The sequence below is a fragment of the Pseudopipra pipra genome, chromosome 2 (assembly GCF_036250125.1).
Source record: "Pseudopipra pipra isolate bDixPip1 chromosome 2, bDixPip1.hap1, whole genome shotgun sequence".
NCBI classification, from domain to species: domain Eukaryota; kingdom Metazoa; phylum Chordata; class Aves; order Passeriformes; family Pipridae; genus Pseudopipra; species Pseudopipra pipra.
The window spans coordinates 117,030,201-117,050,989 of NC_087550.1; the positions used below are offsets into that span (position 1 = coordinate 117,030,201).

At 39.4% G+C, this 20,789-nt stretch overlaps 1 protein-coding gene and 1 long non-coding RNA gene across 5 annotated transcripts in view; one reads left to right on the plus strand and one right to left on the minus strand.

Annotated features, from left to right (window-relative positions):
• The window catches only part of LOC135410416 (uncharacterized), a 73,782-nt gene extending 65,253 nt beyond the window's left edge, over window positions 1–8,529 (plus strand). The window contains exon 2 of the long non-coding RNA XR_010428671.1: window positions 6,386–8,529. This is a non-coding gene — a long non-coding RNA (uncharacterized LOC135410416). The remainder of the gene's footprint in view (window positions 1–6,385) is intronic.
• TTC3 (tetratricopeptide repeat domain 3) overlaps window positions 1–20,789 on the minus strand; it is a 50,527-nt gene that overhangs the window by 5,364 nt on the left and 24,374 nt on the right. For 3 of the 4 annotated variants that reach the window (XM_064647092.1, XM_064647090.1, XM_064647093.1), the window contains 21 exons: window positions 19,874–19,986; window positions 17,883–18,009; window positions 16,336–16,458; window positions 16,069–16,170; window positions 15,615–15,707; window positions 15,185–15,249; window positions 13,248–13,384; window positions 11,756–12,070; window positions 10,794–11,054; window positions 10,519–10,565; window positions 9,938–9,994; window positions 8,619–8,695; window positions 8,355–8,492; window positions 7,278–8,145; window positions 5,422–5,487; window positions 4,874–5,023; window positions 3,757–3,896; window positions 3,115–3,183; window positions 2,682–2,778; window positions 1,716–1,816; window positions 114–207 (listed from right to left, as the gene is read on the minus strand). In XM_064647092.1, the coding sequence (XP_064503162.1) occupies window positions 114–207; window positions 1,716–1,816; window positions 2,682–2,778; window positions 3,115–3,183; window positions 3,757–3,896; window positions 4,874–5,023; window positions 5,422–5,487; window positions 7,278–8,145; window positions 8,355–8,492; window positions 8,619–8,695; window positions 9,938–9,994; window positions 10,519–10,565; window positions 10,794–11,054; window positions 11,756–12,070; window positions 13,248–13,384; window positions 15,185–15,249; window positions 15,615–15,707; window positions 16,069–16,170; window positions 16,336–16,458; window positions 17,883–18,009; window positions 19,874–19,986 (3,240 nt within the window). The remainder of the gene's footprint in view (window positions 1–113; window positions 208–1,715; window positions 1,817–2,681; window positions 2,779–3,114; window positions 3,184–3,756; window positions 3,897–4,873; window positions 5,024–5,421; window positions 5,488–7,277; window positions 8,146–8,354; window positions 8,493–8,618; window positions 8,696–9,937; window positions 9,995–10,518; window positions 10,566–10,793; window positions 11,055–11,755; window positions 12,071–13,247; window positions 13,385–15,184; window positions 15,250–15,614; window positions 15,708–16,068; window positions 16,171–16,335; window positions 16,459–17,882; window positions 18,010–19,873; window positions 19,987–20,789) is intronic. The other variant, XM_064647091.1, reaches the window with a different exon arrangement.

Genomic DNA, 20,789 nt, shown 5'->3' on the forward strand with positions numbered 1-20,789 from the left:
AATCCCAGGTCAATACTTGGTGTTTTTAAAAAAAAGGAATGCAAAGTTATTTAAGGTATTTATTCTGTTTTAATTTCCCAAAATTCAACTTGCTAAGAGAAAGGAAGCCTTACCTCTACTTTTTCCAGCTGTTTCTTTACATTGGAAATAAAAGTTTCCCAGGAATCAATCTGTGACTTCAACAAAGGTGCTGCTGAAGCTGAGCTACTGAAATATTGAAGATTTGCAGTTAAATTCCAATATTCTCATTATTTTTCTTCAAGACCAGTGGTGTCTGTACAAGTTTCTCCCTCACCAACTAATCACTAAGTTCAAGATTTTAAGGGATTTCGGGTTAAAAAGTTAAATTCTTGGTGTTCAGGTTCCATCCAATCCCAGAAGTGAACTCCTCCCATGGAATTTAGGATTTTGCAGCAACATAAGGACAGGGAAAGGGAACATGACTTAAATTGAAGGTGCCATCAAGGGCTAAATCAGGTCCTTGTAAGGAAGAAAACAACCTTGGCTGCCCAGTATTTTTTGTTCCCACTTCAGTTCTTTCCCAGGGAAAACTGGGAATAACTGGAATGTTCCCAGGTGCCTGATCTTCCCCAGCTGAGACACAAAACAGGGAGAAGGATGAGCCTCAAAGACCAGCTGAATTTTGGATGGGGCAATACTAAATACCCCAAATCCTCTGTACTTCAAAATTATAATTTAATGTTTTCTCTAAATATTTTATTTTATTCAATTATGTCACATGAAGATAAATATTATTAAAAAACACCCCAAAATTACAGGTGAGTTTTGCTCCCAGAGGGATGCCAGCCTGAAACATAAGAGTTAGAGGCAGCTTTTCCTCAAGCTGAGTTAAATTAAACATTTATAATTCATATTCTTATATGTTATATATATTACATATATATTTCATATATATATAAAATATATAAAAATATATATTATATATGTATATATACAAGTTTATAAAATATATTTTATTTATATATTGTATATAAATATATTATGTATAAATATATAATATAGATATATATTATATATAAGTATGTATAATATATAATATAGATATATACTATATATAGATATATTATGTATAATATATAATACAGATATATATTATATATAAATATATTATGTATAATATATATAATATAGATATATATTATATATAGATATATTATGTATAATATATAATACAGATATATATTATATATAAATATATTATGTATAATATATATAATATAGATATATATTATATATAGATATATTATGTATAATATATAATACAGATATATATTATATATAAATATATTATGTATAATATATATAATATGGATATATATTATATATAATGTATATTATGTATATATTATGTATAATATATAATATAGATATATTATATATTTTTATAAACTATAGATATTTTATGTATTATATATCTTTTATATATTTTATATATTAAAAATTTATATTCTTAAAAAATAAAAATAAAAAGTTAGTTTTAAAAATCCCACAGATGTGTGATACTAAAGCAGGGGGAAAATTATAATTTTAATGTTAAAACTGTAAATATTTTCATAATATTTAAACACAATAACAACAATAATAATATATTTCATAATATTTAATCACAATAACAATAATAATAGTGAACAAACACTCTGTAATTGTATTTAACAACCAGGAGCACTAAAATTTGTGGTGTGAACTCTCTGTACCTGCTCAGTGTCTTCAGCATCTTGAGATTTGCTTCTGCTTTGGCAGCGGTGCCATTGAGCTTCCAAACTTCACTTTCCTTCCAGTTCTGGAATACTGAGATCTGGAACCAAAGAGTTAAAAACAAAAAAAAGTGTTAAAAAAACCCCTAAAACATGAGGGGATAAAACCCCCTCCAATTAAATTTTAATTAGAAATTCAGTTTAATTAGAATCTGAAACAGGAGTTTGACACAAAGCACAACCACACCCAGTTCCTACAGGGAGGAATTTCAAGTGGAATGAACATCCCAGGGCTTTGGGGAGGATAAAAAGTTCCCTCTGCAGCTTCTCCCACATAAACACACACATCTATATGCAAATAAACAGATATTTAGATATAAAAGGCAGCCTTTTAAATACTGCAAGGTTGAAGACTAGAGTGGACCAACAAGAGCCTTCAAGCTCTTCCTAAGAAAGGGAGAATTGTTCACAATATTCTCAATATTCCAAGCATTTCCAGCATAAAACAGCTTAGTTTAGAAAAAATATTGATACATGAGTTTTACCTGCATAAGGAAGTAGCTACATATTCATTAATAACTTAAAACAAGGAGGTTTTTTTAATGTTTCTGTGGTTAATTCCAAATGGAATCTCTTCATAAACAAGGATGTGACTCAATTACCAGAGTTGAATTTTGTTTGGGGCAATAATTTATGCCCCAGATTTTCTGCACTTTTAATACTAATTCAATAATAATAATAATAATAATAATAATAATAATAATAATAATAATAATAATAATAATAATAATAATAATAATAATGCACCTTGACCTGCAAAGTTTTGTGGGAAAACATCATGAACAGCATTAATCAATATTGGAATAATATTTTTGCTATCACCTTCCCCACCTCTAATGAGCACAAATGATCCAAGCTCTAGCAAAAGGTTTTTAAGGGGTTTTGGTGGTTTTTTTTGGTTTGTACCTCTGCTTTAACAGCTCTTTTCACACACTCCTGGCAGTCATCTTGACTCTTTTTTATAAGCTCTTCCAATTTTACTTTCTCATTAGCAAATTTATTACTGTGAAATAAAAAGAAGTTAAATATTTGAGTAACATTTCCAGCAGAGCAGTATTTAAAATTTATGCCATTTTAGAGGTTTTCTACAGCTACTCCCTCTACTCAGTATCATGTAATCAAGGGAAATATATGAGAGCATGATGAAAAGACAGATGTCCATTATTCTAAATATTAATATTTACTCAGGATAAGTAAATTAAACAAACTTAGAGTAAGAGATATGGGTTAAAGGGCTTATTTCTCCCTGAGCCTTTACCCAGAGTGAAGCAGAAAACTCCAATATTGACAAATCAGCAGAAAAAATGGAAATATTGCAGAAAAGTACAAGACTTTTTACCTGGTGTCCAGAAATGTATTTAAATATACATTATATTGCTTTTCCTTGTCGTCAATGGTCTTCAAATACCTGCAGGAATGAAACATTTATTAAACTTGTGCTGATAAAGGTTCCTTGGCAAATGTGTAACAGGTTCCTCTGTGGCCACAATGACAACCTGTGTGCTTCAGATATTGTTGTATCTTAGTATCTGTATATTTTAGATCCTGTTTGATGCCATAAATATTACAGTGTTCCCACCCCTGGAAGTGTCCAAGGCCAGGTTTGGATCTTGGAGCAACCTGGGCTGGTGGAAGGTGTCCCTGCCCAGGGCAGGGGGTGGCACTGGATGGTCTTTAAGGTCCCTTCCAACCCAAACCATTCCATGATTCCATCCTAAGGACATTTAAATATATTCCCAATAAATCAGCAACTAATATAAAAACCAGGCTGATGGATTTTTCCAGAGAAATTCAGCCCAAAGAGTAAAGATAAAACAACAGCACTGAAGGACCAAACTCCTCAGGGCTCTCTGACATCTTGAATTACCCAGCCAAGGGTTAGGTTTAGATATATAATAAATGAAATATATCTGTAAAAGTCAGAGATACCTGATGTCTTTCAAATGTCAGACTGCTGTAAATCTGTGTTTAAAATCAGTACCTCTCGTTGGTGTCTGTGTGTTTTTTGGCCGTGCTCCTCAGGGCTTTTAAGTTGTCTCGGTTCTCTTTTTTCTCCTGCTGCCATTTCTTCCCCTGTGCTTCCGAGTCCTGGTGAAACCAATCCAGTTCATTCTGGGAGACCTGAAAGCAGAAAACAAAGCTTCATTTCTGAAAAACAGTGTTTTATTCAGATGCAAGGTCGAGCAGAACGAGGATATTTATCACAGAATCACAGAACCAGATGGGTTGGAAGGGACCTCTGAGATCATCAAGTCCAACCCTTGATCCAACCCTGCTGTGGTTCCCAGCCCATGGCACTGATGCCGCATCCAGTCTGTCCTTAAACACCTCCAGGGATGGAGAATCCACCCCTTCCCTGGGCAGCCCATTCCAATGGCTGAGCACCCTCTCTGGAAAGAAATTCCTTCTAATATCCAACCTAACCCTCCCCTGGCACAGCTGCAGACCCAGCCCTCTTGTCTTACTGATCTCTGCCTGGGAAAAGAGACCAACCCCCCCCTGGCTCCCCCCTCCTGTCAGGGAGTTGCAGAGAGTGAGGAGGTCTCCCCTGAGCCTCCTCTTCTCCAGGCTGAACAGCCCCAGCTCCCTCAGCCTCTCCTCACAGCACTTGTGCTCCAGTCCCTTCCCCAGCCTCGTTGCTCTCCTCTGCACCTGCTCCAGCCCCTCCATGTCCTTCCTGAGCTGAGGGCCCAGAACTGGACACAGCACTCCAGGGGTGGCCTCACCAGTGCTGAGTCCAGGCCAAGAATCCCTTCCTTGGACCTGTTGGCCACACTGTTCCTGAGCCAGGCCAGGATCCATTGGCCTTCTTGTCCCCCTGGGCACACTCTGGCTCCTGTTCAGCTCCCTGTCCATCCCCACTCCCAGCTCCCTTCCTGCCTGGCTGCTCTCCAGCCCCTCTGGCCCAGCCTGGAGCTGCCGGGGGTTGTTGTGTTATGATCCATCACAGACTGGGGTTGGAAGGGACCTTTATCATCCCATTCCACCCCCTGCATGGGTAGAGACTCCTTCCACTATCCCAGCTTGCTCCAACGTGGCCTTGGACACTTCCAGGGACGGGGATTCCACACCCTCTGATCCAAGGATGGAAGTTTTACCTCAGTCTCTTCCACGCTTTTCCTCAGGAGCTCTTCCAAAGCACTGATTTCCTCTGAACTTCGACTCTGCAGCTGCTCAAATTTCTCCTCTGCCTCTTTCAGTTGTTCTTTCAGCACCTGATGCTCCTTTTCCACACGCAGAATATCTCCCTGGAAAGAAATCAGGTGACAAAACCCAACCTAAATGACACATTTTCTCACTTTTATCTCCTGGTACAGACAGACACCTGCCATTAACACCACTCTGAACTGTCTACATGCCCAAATGGAGTGTTTTTGTCAAGCCTCAAGATTTTTGGAAGGGAAATACAATCTCCCTAAAACACAGAACAAAGCTCAAACCCCTCCCTGTTGTGGGCCTGTGTGAAGTTTCCATGAAGAACATCACAGAATACAGAAAGAGGCCAAACCACACAGTACCAAACCACCCAAAATACAGAAATACCTCTTAAAATATGCCATTTTCAGAGAACTTTATCTTCTCACTACTCAATTTTTTTGGGCATTCCTTTAACCTCCTTCATGAGAAATACAAAGATGTAACTTACTTGTTGGTTTTCAAATGGATGGAAAGGCAAAGTGTTGGTTTCCCTATCAGCTACTTCCTGATTGACCTAAAATAAAGGAAATTTTGAGTAAATTAAAAAGCTTTCCAGTTTATAGATGCAACTACAAGGCCAGCTCTGGTTTGGAGCTCTTGTAGCTCACCTACAGCTTTACAAACCCAACTGATTTACTGAGCAGGTCTGAAACAATGCAGAAAAACATTGTGAAAGTGTTTCTGGAAGGGACTTCAACCTGTAAAGAAAGCACTTTTCTGTCTGATCTCTCCCTAATTTCACAAGCATTTATACTGAGAGTCTTCAAACACAGCTGTGCCCTAAATGTCTGAAAACTTCATATTTGCAAGAAGAGTCTGAGAGGTCCCTGAGAAGCTGCTTTGTGAGTCCTAAACTCAAGATCTGCCACAGAAGTGCCTCTGCTTAGAAGGGACTCCAGGACCCTGTTTTGCTCCACCACTGAAAGACCTTAATGAAAGAACTGAAGTTCATGATGTCCCTGTTCTAACAGGCTGTTAAAAACCGTGGTCAGATAAGCTTAAAATCATGGAATTGTTTAGGCTGGAAAAGAGCTTTAAGATCATCAAGTCCAGCTGTTAACTCAGCAGTGCCAAGGCCACCACTGACCCCTGTCCCCAAGTGCCACATCCACACAGCTTGAAATCCCTCAGGGACGGGGACTCCACCACCTCCCTGGGCAGCCCCTGCCAATGCTTGACAACCTTTTCTGTGGAGAAATTCCTCCTCCTGTCCAACCTGAGCCTCCCCTGGCACAGCTGGAGGCCGTTCCCTCTCCTCCTGTCCCTTGTTCCCTGGCAGCAGAGCCCGACCCCCCCGGCTCCCCCCTCCTGTCAGGGGGTTGCAGAGCCAGAAGGTCCCCCCTGAGCCTCCTTTTCTCCAGGCTGAGCCCCCCCAGCTCCCTCAGCTCCTCCTGCTGCTCCAGCCCCTCCAGGTCTCTCTTCCATGAGGTTCCAGACCTGGACATAGCCCTGGAGGGGCCTCTCAGAAAACATGATGGAGTTTCCCCCTTAACTGACCCTAAAACCTGGGCCACTACTGTGAAACCAGAAGGAAAGCATCAGCCAGCAACTGTTAAATTGCACAAATGTTGTGAAAGTGAAAACAAATCACTGACCTAACTACAAAAGTTAAAATGACAGCAAAGAAGGATTTTCCTTCATCTCTAAAGCAAAGCTGAAACTCTGAAACTCCTTGTGCCCCAGCTCCCTCCTCTGGTGCCCAGTCAAAACTTCTGCACAAACTTGAGGCAGAACAAACTACAGTGAGCAGCTCTTCAAAGAATTACAAATTAAAACCAAGAGTAGTCGTAGAAAGTGGCAGCAGCTTAAACTGGAAGTTCTAAGGCATCATAGGATGGTTTAAATTGGAAGGGAACTTAAAGGATCAACTCATTCCAACCCCCTGCCATGGGCAGGGACACCTTCCACCAGCCCAGGTTGCTCCAAGCCCTGTCCAACCTGGCCTTGGACACTTCCAGGGATCCAGGGGCAGCCACAGCTTCTCTGGGAATTCTATCCCAGCCCCTCCCCACCCTCACAGCCAGGAATTCCTTCCCAATATCCCATCTAACCCTGTTCTTTATCAGTTGGAAGCCATTCCCCCTTGTCCTGTCCCTCCAGCCCTTGGAAATAGTCTCTCTCCATTTTTCCTGTAGCTCCTTCAGGCCCTGCAAGGCCACAATCAGGTCCCCCCAAAGCTTCTCCTCTCCAGGCTGAACAATCCCAGCTCTCCCAGCCTTTCCTCCCAGCAGAGCTGCTCCAGCCCTCGGATCTTTTTGGTGGCCTAAAAAGCCATCAAATAATTATCCCATTTTCATTTCTTACCTGAACAGCCACCATCCTTACATGGGGGTTGCTCTTCATTCCAGGTTTGCTTTTGTTTCCTTTTTCCACCTTAACAACCTGTTTACCATTTTCAGCTTCATCTGAACTACCTGGAGCAGCCAAATTCTCTTTATCCGAGTTCTCCAACCGGTCCCAGGGGTCTTCACACGTTTGGATTTCAGTTGGGATGAAATCATCACGGACATATTTTCTGACTGGAATTGCTGATTCCTGATTATCCTGAGGAGCTGCAGGATCAGCATAGATATAACCAGGCTGCCTGGCAACATGTGGCAGGACAGGCACTGGAGAAGGCACAGGCAATATCCTTCCATACTGGTAACCCCAGGAAGTCTGAGGCAAAAATATGGGACTTGTAGAATCCAGGTTTTTTAGTAAAACGTCTGCGAACGACGACTTGTTTTCCATGGAATCAATACTCTGGCTTTGCAAGGAATTCCTGGATCTCCAGGAAGCAGGGAAGGAAGAATAGGGCAAATATTGTAGAGTCTCATAACTTAAATCAGGTGATGGTGGTATATGGGGTTGAACAGGGTAGGACTGGGGCTTGAATTCCTCAGCATCTGGATTTAACCGGAGGTTTTTCTGGGAATGATTCCCTTGCACATTCCCACCTATATAATTTTCATTTCTGTTTGTATTTCCCTCAAAGAAGACCGAGTGCTTCTTTAAACAAATCAGATTATCCACCATAATGAAACGAAGGGATTTCAGAAGGAAAGGTTCCAGGCCACCCTGATCCTCCACGACCTTTCGAGTTTCCTCAGGGAAATTTTCATATTCCCCAACTAGTAATTTATTATTAATTTCCAGAGGGCCATGCTCATCCAAGATTTGAGTGAAATACCTGAAAAAAAAAATTTAAAAATTGTTATTTTTAATCCAAGTTTTTTTAATTTCATTCTAAACTTGTATTTCAGTGTATTAGTCCACACCTTTATGGACACACCTACATACACCAGACCCCCCAAATTATGGACTTAATGCAATAAATGATAAGAATTATGAAGTAAAATTAAACCCTTGAATTTGCTGAGCACAGAAATTCATACTTACTCATATAAACTCTCAGAGATTGGATCTGGATTATTATAACTGTTACTATTTGAAACTTCATAGAGAGCTTCAAATTCCTCCAGCTGCTTCTGGAGATATTCTGGGATTACAAATGGTTCATTTGTAAAATCTGTGTATCTTAAAAACAATAAAAAAAAAAGAAAGTTAACCCAGACTTGGTGTTTATAAGTGATTCTTCTCCAGTACTCTGGAGTTTGGGCAGTAAAAAAAAAAAAAAAAACAGAGATAAATGATGGTACTTACAAATTATTTTCTTCTATAAATATCTTCTCTTCTTCTCGTGGGGCTGTACTAACTCCACTGGATAATACTAAAATAGACTGATTGAAAACAGGTTGATTTGATTATTTTATGTCACAAAATTACAGGCAAAATGATCCCCTGTAAAGACCAGGAGTGACTTGTTTACACCCTGATTTTGTTCTGTGACTTTGTTACGTTCCAATTATGAACTGCAAAAAACTTCTTGGGCAATGATTGGTCCCAGCAAGGAAGTTCTTCCTTTAAAATTATTCATTTCTTCTTCAAAACCTCTTTTGGAAAAAGGAAATTGGGATATTCAGCCCAACAACATCCCCTTTTTTTTTTTTTCACCAATTTAATCCAAATTTAATCAAATTCCCTTTATGTTGGAGGCAACTTTACCACAGGCAAGTCTGAGTTACCCCACGTGGTTTAATGACACCTCTTATTCTCATGTTCAACATTACAGACATTTGAGTTGTCTCTGAATTTTTATTCTCTGATAAATTTGTATAATCTAATATTTTATCACCTAATCAACTTGTCTAAATGCACCTAAGTCAGAAAAACAAAAACCTGGATGATGAGAACAAGAAGAAAAAAAAAATTAAATAAAATCTTAATTTTCCTCCTGGAATTCTAGTAAAATTATAAAAAGGTGGGGGCACAGAGGCTGTATGTGAAACTTTTAATAAAGCAAAATCCTCCATTAAGATTCAGATAAAATATTATTCCCAGCAAAATCTATAAACTAACAAACAACTCAACAGTTCTCTGAGCATTAAGTGGAACAGCTGCATCCTCAGTCACTGATATGCCCATAAAAATGATCAGAAAAATCAGTTAAATACATCATTTCATGTATTTAATCAGGTGTGAGGACACAGCTTTTTAAAGTGTCCAAATTTGCCAAATAAAACAGGGCATAAAGTGTTAATTCCACAATGCTGTCAGTGCCCACCTTCCCATAGGGCAAACTGAGGAGCAAAACAGTAATTCAGAATTAAGAGCCAAAGGTATCCACAAATAACTTCTTTTTTTTTTTTTCCAAGTTTAGAACTATCTTCTCTGCTGACAAATTCACATTTTAACAAAACAAAACCAGTGTGAACTGAGTATTAACAGCACTTTTCTACTTCGGGAAAAATTACTTCAATAATGAATTAATACCTAAACACCTCGAGGTATTTAGGAAAGCAGCCTCTGTACATGTGAATGCCAGAAATCCCATAAAAATCCAAATTTTTAAATGGGTTTTAATAGCAGTTAAATAGTGTCTGCTTAGTAGTATCTCCTTTAGCAGCTAAAAATTTACTCACCCTTGAGTCTTTCAAATTCTTCTTCCTGTTTTTGTTTTTAACTTTGATATCATTAGTCTGAAACAGAAATGAATAAAAAAGAAAGTCACTGGGGTTTGTTGTTGGTTTTTTTTGTTTTTTTTTTTTTTAATTAGAATAAAATTCTGATGCATTTCCAAAAGCAGCAGGTAAATCTTTCAAGTTTCATACGAAAATTCTCATTCTGGTTTGCCCACCAAGATTTAAAAGGTGAAATTCTCCCTCTCCACTCCATCCCCAGAAGGAAAATACAAAAAAAAAACCACCCCAGAGCTTTGAAAGGCTGCATCTATTTTATTCTCCTCTTTGAATGTTGACTCCACTTAAAATGTTGACTTTTAAAATCAGAAGATTGTGTTATTTTATTCTCAGAATGAATTATTTTTATGATTATTAAAATAAATAATTTAAACATCAAATGATTTAAGAAAAGGGAGCTAAACCCACAGACTAAATCTCCAATCAAGCCTGAAGGATGGGGCTGTGAAAGTGCACATCTCTGTTCACTTCAGCACTTGTTTAAAAGGCCAAACTCATCCCAAATATCAATTAAGTTCACTTACTGATATATTTTCATTTCCCTGCTTCTTTAATATAATGGTTGGGTCATCTGTTGAAAGGATAAAAGTCATACTGATTAATAGAAATAGTAACATTCTCTCTAATTTACAATCACAACTGTGAAATTAGAGGAAATATCATTATAATCCTTTATCACACACCACCAAAGCACCTCCAAGATGCAGCTGCAGAATCTTCAGGCTTAAAAACTTAACAATAAATACTTATTTTTGGCAGGAAATCCACCTGGTCCAGGTGGGACCCTTTGCCTACTCACCCATTTTATCAAAGAATTCATCTAAAGCTTGATGAAGAAAGGGGAAATGTTCTCTGTTGTCCTCTAAAAGCCATATAAAACAACGGGTTTTCTCTAAGGGGGGTTTTAAGAAATAATCACAAATCTCTTGCTTTTCAGGAGTTGTCACATAATCAAATTTCCTGCCATACTTCTGGTTCCAGAGTGGGGCTAAAATAGAGAAGTCAAGCTCTTGCAATAATTGTTCATATTGATGGAGGAAGTTTTTTGTAGCTGTCAGACCTGAAAGAGATGGAAGAAAAAACCCCAATGTTTCATTCCAGCTGCAGTTTTGGTGCTTAAAACATGATATTCCTCTCCAAAGGGAAGCACTTGGCTCTGGAAATTAAATATCCAGTAGCTTGAAACACGTGAAAACGCAAACAAAAAAAATGATAAATGGGGTTTAGGTCAATTTTAATCAACACCAAATTATTATTTGTGTAACAAATCTATACAAATTCCTGAAAGAACACGGATGCAACAGAGCAGAATGAAGAAGACCCAAATCTCCTCCAAGGTTTTGGCATCTGATGCCTGGAAAAATCTTCCTCCAATTATAAATCCAACAGCATTCCACAGCAAGGCACCACATCAAGTTCCTCCTGAGTTTAGCACAGGCAGTTAAACTTCAATGACCAAAACCCCACCAGGATTTACTTTCCAGAAACAGATCATTTATGCAAATATTCTCATTTAAGGCTATTCTGGTAATTTAAAGACAACAAGAGAAAATAAACCTGCCCCATTTTCTCCTCCCTTCCTGGACAAAGCCCTGCCCACATCAGGTCATACTTTCCTTTCCAGAAATCCTGGCTAAGGAGCAGGGGGAGGAAAAACAGGGAAGTTTGGCTTTGCCACTTGAAATTAAGAAAGGAAGAGTGGGAAACAGGGAAGTTATCCTCTCCTCTGCCAGATTCTGCTGTTCCAGGAGCACAACCTACCCAAGTTATTAAGATGTTTCAGCCACTTGAGTAATTTGGGATCCACCCCTTCCAGCTCACTCAGCACGTGGATGAACCCCCTTGTTTTGACCCGGTTTTTTTCCTGAATTAAGTGGCTGATGAGCTGCTCCATCACTTCCTTGGATTTGCTGCTGGTTTGGGAATATGAGGTGTAATCCTCCTGGCTGATGACAAACCAGGACAGTAATTCCTTTAATAACTTGGCAGCATCAGCCACTGCTGCCTGGATCTGCTCGGAATTCCGGCTGATGTGCTGCAGGACCCGGTCACCAGCATGGAAATCTTGGCCATAACCTACAGGGGGAATCAAAAAAAAAACCCCAAAAACCCAAAATTAACAACATTTCATGTCTCTACCACAATAAAAAAAAACAATTTTTAAGTACAGGTGATTCTGACTCAGTGGTGTTATTAATTATTTGCTTTATCCTCACTGAAATTACAGAATGTCAATAATTATATATATAAGTTTTCCATATAAAGTAGCTTTATGTTATGAATTTGATACAAAATCAGTTTAAATTTGGTTTACACAGAGAAATAAACACCCTGACTGGATTTTAGGGTGAACAGTCAAGTCACCTGCAGGTAACAGTGACCTGCAGTGGCTCCAAGGACCACGGAAAAGCCACAGAAAAAGAGACAACAAATACTTAAAAAAAACCCAACAACCAAACAGGAGGCAACTGGACGTGATTTTAGAAACCCACAGGGAAGCAAAAAATCTCTCCAAGTGCCAGGATATGCCACTGAGCAACAGAGGGATCTAGAGAACTCAGGGAATGGGTTGGATGGGATAAAAAAGCGCCCTCGGAGTATTTAACAGGGAAAATCCTTCCAGGAAATGGAGTTAATTAGATGCCAAGTTCATAACACAGACAAAAAAATTGAATTTTTCCAACATCACCCCTTTCTCTTTGCCCTGACAAGCTGCAGGGGATGTTCACAGCTCTGAAACAGGGCAGTGCAGCCCAACAGCCCAGCAAAAGCTGGAGCATTAACTGCCCACAAACTTTTAAATTGGATTATTTATTTTACCCCAATCCCCTGAAATGTACTTTTCAAGTCACTGCTGTTATTATTCTTTCTTTGAGAAGATCCTGGGGTTTTTTCCTCTTTTTTTTTTCCCCCTAAACAGCATCCCAGCTTTTTGGGCATCAACCTTTTCCTGAAATCCCTTTTTAAGTAGGAATTTTAAACTTGGAATTGGAGCCTTTTGGCCCCTTTGGGCTGACTCTGCACGAAGCAGCCAAGGAAGAACCAAAGGTTTTCCACGAGGAATTTAACCCTGCACTGCCACATCTGGAAATGAAAACCACAACTGAAATAAAAGTAAATCCAAGGAAAAAACACACGAGTCTCCCGGAGGAGGATCATGTCCAACATCAGCATCCACCACCTCCCTGGGCAGCCCCTGCTGATGTTTCCAACCCTTCCCATGAAGAAATCAGGACAACAGTCTGCCACCTACCACTGTTCTGACTGTGCTGGGACTGTTCCTTCCCCTCCTGGTTCTCCTCTGCTTTCTTTTTAGCAGAATTTCGAGCCTCTTCTCGCGCGCGTTTTCTCCGCAGTTTTTTTTCCTGCTTCGTTTTTAACTTCCTGATACTGGAAAAAAAAACAAAAACCACACTGCCTGAGGTCAGCTGCCAAAGGGATCAGGCACATCTCAATTATTTGTCATAATGTTATGAGCTACCAGCTCCATTTCCCTGGAAATACTGGGCTGGAAAATACAAATATGACAAAGTCGGTTTTCGTTAACCAGTCAGGAGACCACAAAATTTCACAAAAGTTGCATAAAAATCAAGTATTAAAGTCCTCAATGCAACAATTTTTACTCCCATTAAAGATGTCTGAATTAGCATTAACTTCAATATTATCCTTTTTTTTCCTAATGTCAGTATTATCCTTTTTTTCCCTAATTTCAGTATTATCCTTTTCTTTCCTAATTTCAGTATTATCCTTTTCTTTCCTAATTTCAGTATTATCCTTTTCTTTCCTAATTTCAGTATTATCCTTTTTTTCCCCCTAATTTCAGTGTTATCCTTTTTTTTTCCTGCTAATTTCAGTGTTATCCTTTTTTTTCCTCCTAATTTCAGTGTTATCCTTTTTTTTTCCTCCTAATTTCAGTGTTATCCTTTTTTTTTCCTCCTAATTTCAGTGTTATCCTTTTTTTTTCCTAATTTCAGTGTTATCCTTTTTTTTTCCTAATTTCAGCATTATCCTTTTTTTTCCTAATTTCAGTATTATCCTTTTTTTCCCCCTAATTTCAGTATTATCCTTTTTTTTCCCTAATTTCAGTATTATCCCTTTTTTTCCTAATTTCAGTATTATCCTTTTTTTTCCTAATTTCAGTATTATCCTTTTTTTTCCTAATTTCAGTATTATCCTTTTTTTTCCCTAATTTCAGTATTATCCTTTTTTTTCCTAATTTCAGTATTATCCTTTTTTTTCCTAATTTCAGTATTATCCTTTTTTTTTCCTAATTTCAGTATTATCCTTTTTTTTCCCTAATTTCAGTATTATCCTTTTTTTTCCCTAATTTCAGTATTATCCTTTTTTTTCCTAATTTCAGTATTATCCTTTTTTTTTCCTAATTTCAGTATTATCCTTTTTTTTCCTAATTTCAGTATTATCCTTTTTTTTTCCTAATTTCAGTATTATCCTTTTTTTTCCTAATTTCAGTATTATCCTTTTTTTTTTCCTAATTTCAGTATTATCCTTTTTTTTTCCTAATTTCAGTATTATCCTTTTTTTTCCTAACTTCAGTATTATCCTTTTTTTTTCCTAATTTCAGTATTATCCTTTTTTTTCCTAACTTCAGTATTATCCTTTTTTTTTCCTAATTTCAGCATTATCCTTTTTTTTTCCTAATTTCAGTATTATCCTTTTTTTTCTAATTTCAGTATTATCCTTTTTTTTCCTAATTTCAGTATTATCCTTTTTTTCCTAACTTCAGTATTATCCTTTCTTTTCTTAATTTAGAACTCAGTGTTTTTGGAACCCAACATTTGAGTTCTTTAAACGTTTAAAATTTAAATTTTAAATTTTTTAAATTTTTCATTGATTTTTAAACTTTTCTTTCATTTTTAAAAGTTGATTTTGTTTCTCCTCCCAGCATCACTTACAACCTTACCTGACCAAAATCTCTGTTATATCAAAGGGATGTCCATCAATAACTGAAGGAACAACATTATATAAAGGTTTTATTTACACTTTTTAAGCATTTACACAAAGTTGTACAGGCAGTAAATTCTGTGGGACAATTTAAATGCCTTTATAATTGCATCATAATGTACTTTACCAGCCTTTTTAGTTTATCAAAAGGCCAAGAACAGTCTTTCCAAAGGACTGGTGTTCTTTTAGCAACTCTCAAAAATTGATTTAAAACAGCAGAGACCTTACCTTGAACATTTCTGTTTAATACAGGCCCTTGGTGGTCCCTTGGGTTTTGTGATTTTTAGTTCAAACTACCAAAAGAAAGGATGAGGAATTAATTAAATTTGGGTTTAAAAGGCCAACGTGGCTGCACCCAAACCCCAGAAACCTTAGGAAAACAGTAAAAATACTACAAAAGAGAAAAGGAAGCCTAAATAAACCTCCTGAAGGTCTAATTAAAATTATCTTTTGCTGCTCTAAGTTGGGATGGAGCACCCTTATCAGCAGGAAAGAGAGGTTGGAAGGTAACACAGGGAACTGATATTCCTGAATAATGCTCAGGTCCCACAGTTAAGACAGCACAACTTAATTTTTTTTGTGCAGTTAAATTCTCATCTTCACTTTATCTCCTTAACATTTTTAAGATTACTTTCATGTAAAATATGAACGTACTTACTTCACATTTTACTGCACCAGAAGAACTGAAAATAATGATTTTTGAAATAAGGCCTTTACAGTCGGGAGTAAAACACAATTCCTTAAGGAAATCCTGTGGGAGAAAACACACAAACCAAAGAGATTTAAATCCACAGACACCAGCTGTGCTCTTACACAAATCACAGTTTCTTAATTGGAGGTAATTAAAAAAAAAAAAAAGGAATAAAAAAATTCAGGAATTTCTGTGGCATGTCCCTGTTATTCCCAAAGCCTCTCCTCCAACTTCACACTCAAAAAAAATCAATTTTCAGAATATGTATTTATGCATTTATTACTGCATATGTTGCCTGATTTCCCTTCGTTTCACACAGGCTGCTGATACTGTGGTTTATAAAATTATGTTAAGTATAATGTAAATAAAATATAATATCAATAATATAAACTTGATGCCTGTGGCCTGCCAAAGCTCTTACCTTATCATTTTTATCACTGTAGCTCGTTGTTTTCAACTTTTTCCAGCAGCTCATATGAAACTCCACCCTGCACTGCTGACAGCAAATAACACGTATAAAACCCTAACAATGAGAAATGGGACAAATTCAACATTTTTAAGGAAAAGCATAACAGAAATAAACATCTCAGCTTGACAGCAGGGGACAGGGAAGGGGGCAGAAACCATGCAAGCGTGAAGTTTTACTCCTCAAACCCTTTTAAATTCACCTCTGCCCTCAAAAATTTACCTTAAAGTCTGGGTCTGTAAAAAATATTTGGATTTTGGAGTGGCCGTGGCACTGCTGATACCGACAGACAGCATCTGGTTCTGGAGGGAACTTGCACTGCTCAATACAATTCCTTAAAGCCATCTGAGAAAAAAAAACACAAAAGGGATGTGAGGCAAACTGCATGGAAATCAGGGAAAACTCAGGGTGTACTTACAGGCTCCTGGGGAATTCTGCAGCCAGACACGAAGCTCCCTCGGAAAAGCAGCTGACTAATACCAGAGGAACAACTCTTTTCTAAGTGGAAAGACATAAAATTGTCCTTTTATGGCCAAAATATTCCTGAGCTTGTTTGAAGTGCTGTCAGCTGAGTACTCATATAAAAAAAAATGCAGGTTTATCTTGGACCTGTGTTTTACACCCTGAGCAATCCCAACTGCAGGAAGTGTCCCACTGCCAAAAAGAGGAGCCAGATTAACTGAGATAATAGGATAAAAAAAGGAGTGTCTTGCTCTGAAGCTTCCCAGAGTATGTCTCATCTGGGATCTGGGTTACAGGATCAAGTACAATCCCAGGAACAGCTTTGTAGAGCCAAGGAGGTCTCTCCCAGAATATTCTCTGAGGGAAAGTCAGATTTATGTGAAGTGGATTTATGTAGAGTCAGTGCAAGTGCCACAGTGCTGGCATTGAGTCCAGAGTAATAAAACACCATTGAAAACAAACAGACCTCTAGCAAACCCTGCCAGATATTTGCATTATGCTCTCCAGAGGTCCCAGACCACTGCGATCAGATTTCTGAGGGGGGGTCTCTGAGAAATCCTCGGGTCAGTTTTTGTTTAGGAAACAACAGAACTGCTGCTTCCACCCAAAACTGAACAGGTCCAGCCAAGCTCAGACACTGAACAACCTCCAAAGTTCTCCTGGGTCAAAGTGCCTCCCTGCAGGGCAGCTCCTGCCCCTCGTGGTGCCACATCCACGAGGCACAATTTTCAAGTCAAAGGGGGAGTTTTGCCTCAACCAAAAATGACACAGTGCCAGCCCCCTGTCTGGTTTTCAACACGGCCCCTCTGCTGCCATTTTCCACTTCACATCTTTGCCAATTCCAATTTTTAACCAGCTCTCTTTGGCATTGTGTTGTCCATTCACAACTTGAAAGTTTGGTGACGTGCAACAAAGGAGTTCACTCATCATCACAGGATCATCGAGGCTGGAAAAGATCTCCAAGATCAGACTCCACCCTGTGCCCCATCCCCACCTTGTCCCCCAAGCCCAGAGCACTGAGTGCCACGTCCAGTTCTTCCTTGGGCACCTCCAGGGATGGGCACTCCACCACCTCCCTGCCTTTCCACGAGGAAATTCTTCCCTGAAGAAATCAGGAAATACTTGGAGCAGATCAGAACCATATTCCACAGAAATCCCCAAGCACAGAGCCTGACCCAGAGCTCCTGCCCTTATGCTGTTAATGGGACGCTTCCCACATTTCCATTTCACCCCCATCTGTCTTGGATGTGGGCAGTGGGAGGCAGGGAGGAGGAAAAGGAGGAGAAGGAGGAGGAGGTTAAACACACCTGCAAACTCTCTGTCTGTGTCTCCTCGATGACCCGAGTTGTCGCCGGCCACGTCAACACCCCCGGGACAATCTTCAAATCAATCATCAGCTTTGATCTCAGGAACTGATCGAGTGCATGAGCAAATCTGGAGTTGGAAACAGGCACAGACTGGTCAGATCCTCTGTGAGCAACTTCTACACAGTCTCTGATGATTCATTTTATCATCCGAGCAGCAAACAGCGGCAACGGAGAGTATGTGGGGTGAGAGAACTCCTGGTTCATTAAATTCCCTGGTTAAGGACTCCCTGGGATAAAAGATTCAAGCTGTGAGCCAGGTAAAGGGCTCAGCATCCAGGCAGGGATACGAGGCAGACTGAGAGCCTGTGCTGACATTCCAGGGATCCCCGAATGTGGGAGTGCTTAGGAATGCAGAGTGAGGACCTGTGTGTGTGTGTGCACAGGAGTGACCTTCAACCCTGCTCAGCCAGGGAGGGGTTCTCCCTGAGTTCAGGCAGTGCAGACATGGGAGCAGCCCTGCCTGGGGGAGGCTGGGTGGCCAGAGGTGTTGTCACCTGTGCAGGCAACTTTTTGGGTCAAAACTGCCAAGGGAAGAAGAGCCACAACCATGGGATTGGGATGCAGACAGCTCCTGGAACACAGACTGCACCCCACAGTGGGAAGCAGGAATCCCCTCTCAGCATCCAACCCACTCTGCCCAGTGCTTTGAGATGTTCCACACGAGGAGGGGTTAAGGTTTAATATCAAAACTTACTTAATTTGGCATTGTACTGGCTTTATATGGCAAAGCTGAGCAGGGAGGTGGGGACCATTCCCTGAGGAGAAGCCAGGGCTGCCCCAGATCCAGCTGGATACAACAAACCCACCACAGGGAACAGCAGAGCCCCTCAGGCAAAGCACCTCAGGGAAAACAGGGATAAGGAAGGACAAAACACACTGCAGGGCTGTGGGGAGTAAGGGGAAAAAAGCTCCCCCATGGCCCATCCCTCTGGGCTGCTCAGGGGAGGAGGAGGGAGAGGAGGAGGGAATGAGGGAGTGAAGTCGGGCCTGGGATAAAGGAGGGGTAGGAGAAAGGTGATTTTAGTAATTCTACATTTTTTCCCCACCATTCAACTCAAAATTTTTAAGGGACAAGTTGATGAGTCTGCTTTGCCTGTGGCTCATTAGCAAGTGATCATCTCCCTGCCTTTATCTCAATCCCGGAGCTTTTCCACCTCCTGATGAGGAGGGGGAGCGGGAGCAGAGCTGGATGAAGGTCTCTCACCCCACCACAAGCTCTCTGGTGGATTTTGATCGCACAGAGCACCAAAAATCCCAACCCAAGCTTTACACACAGCAATCCCCACACGGAGCTGCACCACGACAGCCGGGATTCCCGGTTTGGGGATGCTGGGAAGAAACCCTACCAGGAATACGTGGGTTGAAGCAGCTCTCTGAGTTTGTTACTGTCCCTGTTTCTGCACCTCACACTCCCCCTCACCTCCCTCTGGTGTTTTGGCTCAGGAAAATAGGAAAACATCCCTGTTATCTGTCCCAGGGAATGCGGTGACTCACTGGGGCAGCCCCTTATCTCAGCCCAAGGCCACTCTCCGGCCTCCCCAGGCCTCAGATAAGTTAAGCTTTCTTTACTCTACATTTTTTTCCACAAGAACACAAAGGTTTTTGTTCTTCTCCCACAGAGCTCTCCCTTCCCACCACCACTGCAGGGATGAGCTGGTCAGTCCTATCCCTGTTCCCTCAAATCCGCTGGATTATTCTGCAGCTTCCTTGAGTTCCTCGGCAGGAACAAACTCCAAGTTGGAATAAACCAAACTCCAAGTTGTAATAAATCATCCTGATGGATGAATTCAGTGATTGACACTAAAATCAGCCTGATGGAGGAATTCACTGATTATGACACAGAATAGTTAAAACCCCACCACACCTCGTTCCTCAAAGGAAAGGATTTTTTTTTTCTCCTACCAAATCTTGAAGTTTTCCATCACACCAACCTGTTTTGCCTGAGGTAAACCCTCCCAATTCCATAGTGTGCCAAACAAAAGCATCTTTCTTCTCGGTATTCTTCAATTATTTTCTTAAACTGGTCTTCAGCTTTTGCCAATGCCTTCAAAAGAAATGTAAGACACAAATAAACGGTGCTTTTCCATAAGTTTTCCACTTTTCCTCTCTTTTTTTTTCCCCATTACAGTGGGTCAGGGTGCCCTATTCTTTAATTAGTCTTATGAACAGTAAATGGAATTACACAATCTTATGATCACAGGAAAAGCTTCCCCTTTTCTTTTAAAAAAAAAAAAGAAACTTATTCTGTAAACACAGACCCCCTCTGAAAGAATGAAATTAAATGGCTTTTAAATTGGTTTTTAAATTCATTTTAAGACACTGAATATTATAAAACACTGCAGGAAGAAAACCCCAAACCAATTTGAAAACAAAACAAAACAAAACAAAACAACAAACCAAAACAAATCCAGAGTTTGCCTTTGGTTCTGGAAAACAGCAAAGTATTTTGGTGTTCTCCAGAACAAAAAAAGCAAACTCTGTCTTCCTGTTTTAGGAGCTGAATGTTTGTCTTAAAAACACTGGTGCAGACCCACATTACAAAGTAGAAGAAAAAAACCAATTATAATAATCATATATGAATTATATATATATTATAATAATATATAACAATAAAATGTGATGATATATATTATATGTAATAATATGTATATATATAATGTAATATATATATAATAATTACTTTCTTAACACCAGAATCTCATTTGAAAGCTTAAAAAAAGACATTTTATTTGGTAGCTTTAGTTATCCAAAGTCATTAAGAATCTGGTCCCAGTGTACAATTCCAAATTGTGTCACCAGGTTTCCTTCCCCACCCATTTTCTCTCTCTTAGGAAGAGATAAAAAGGG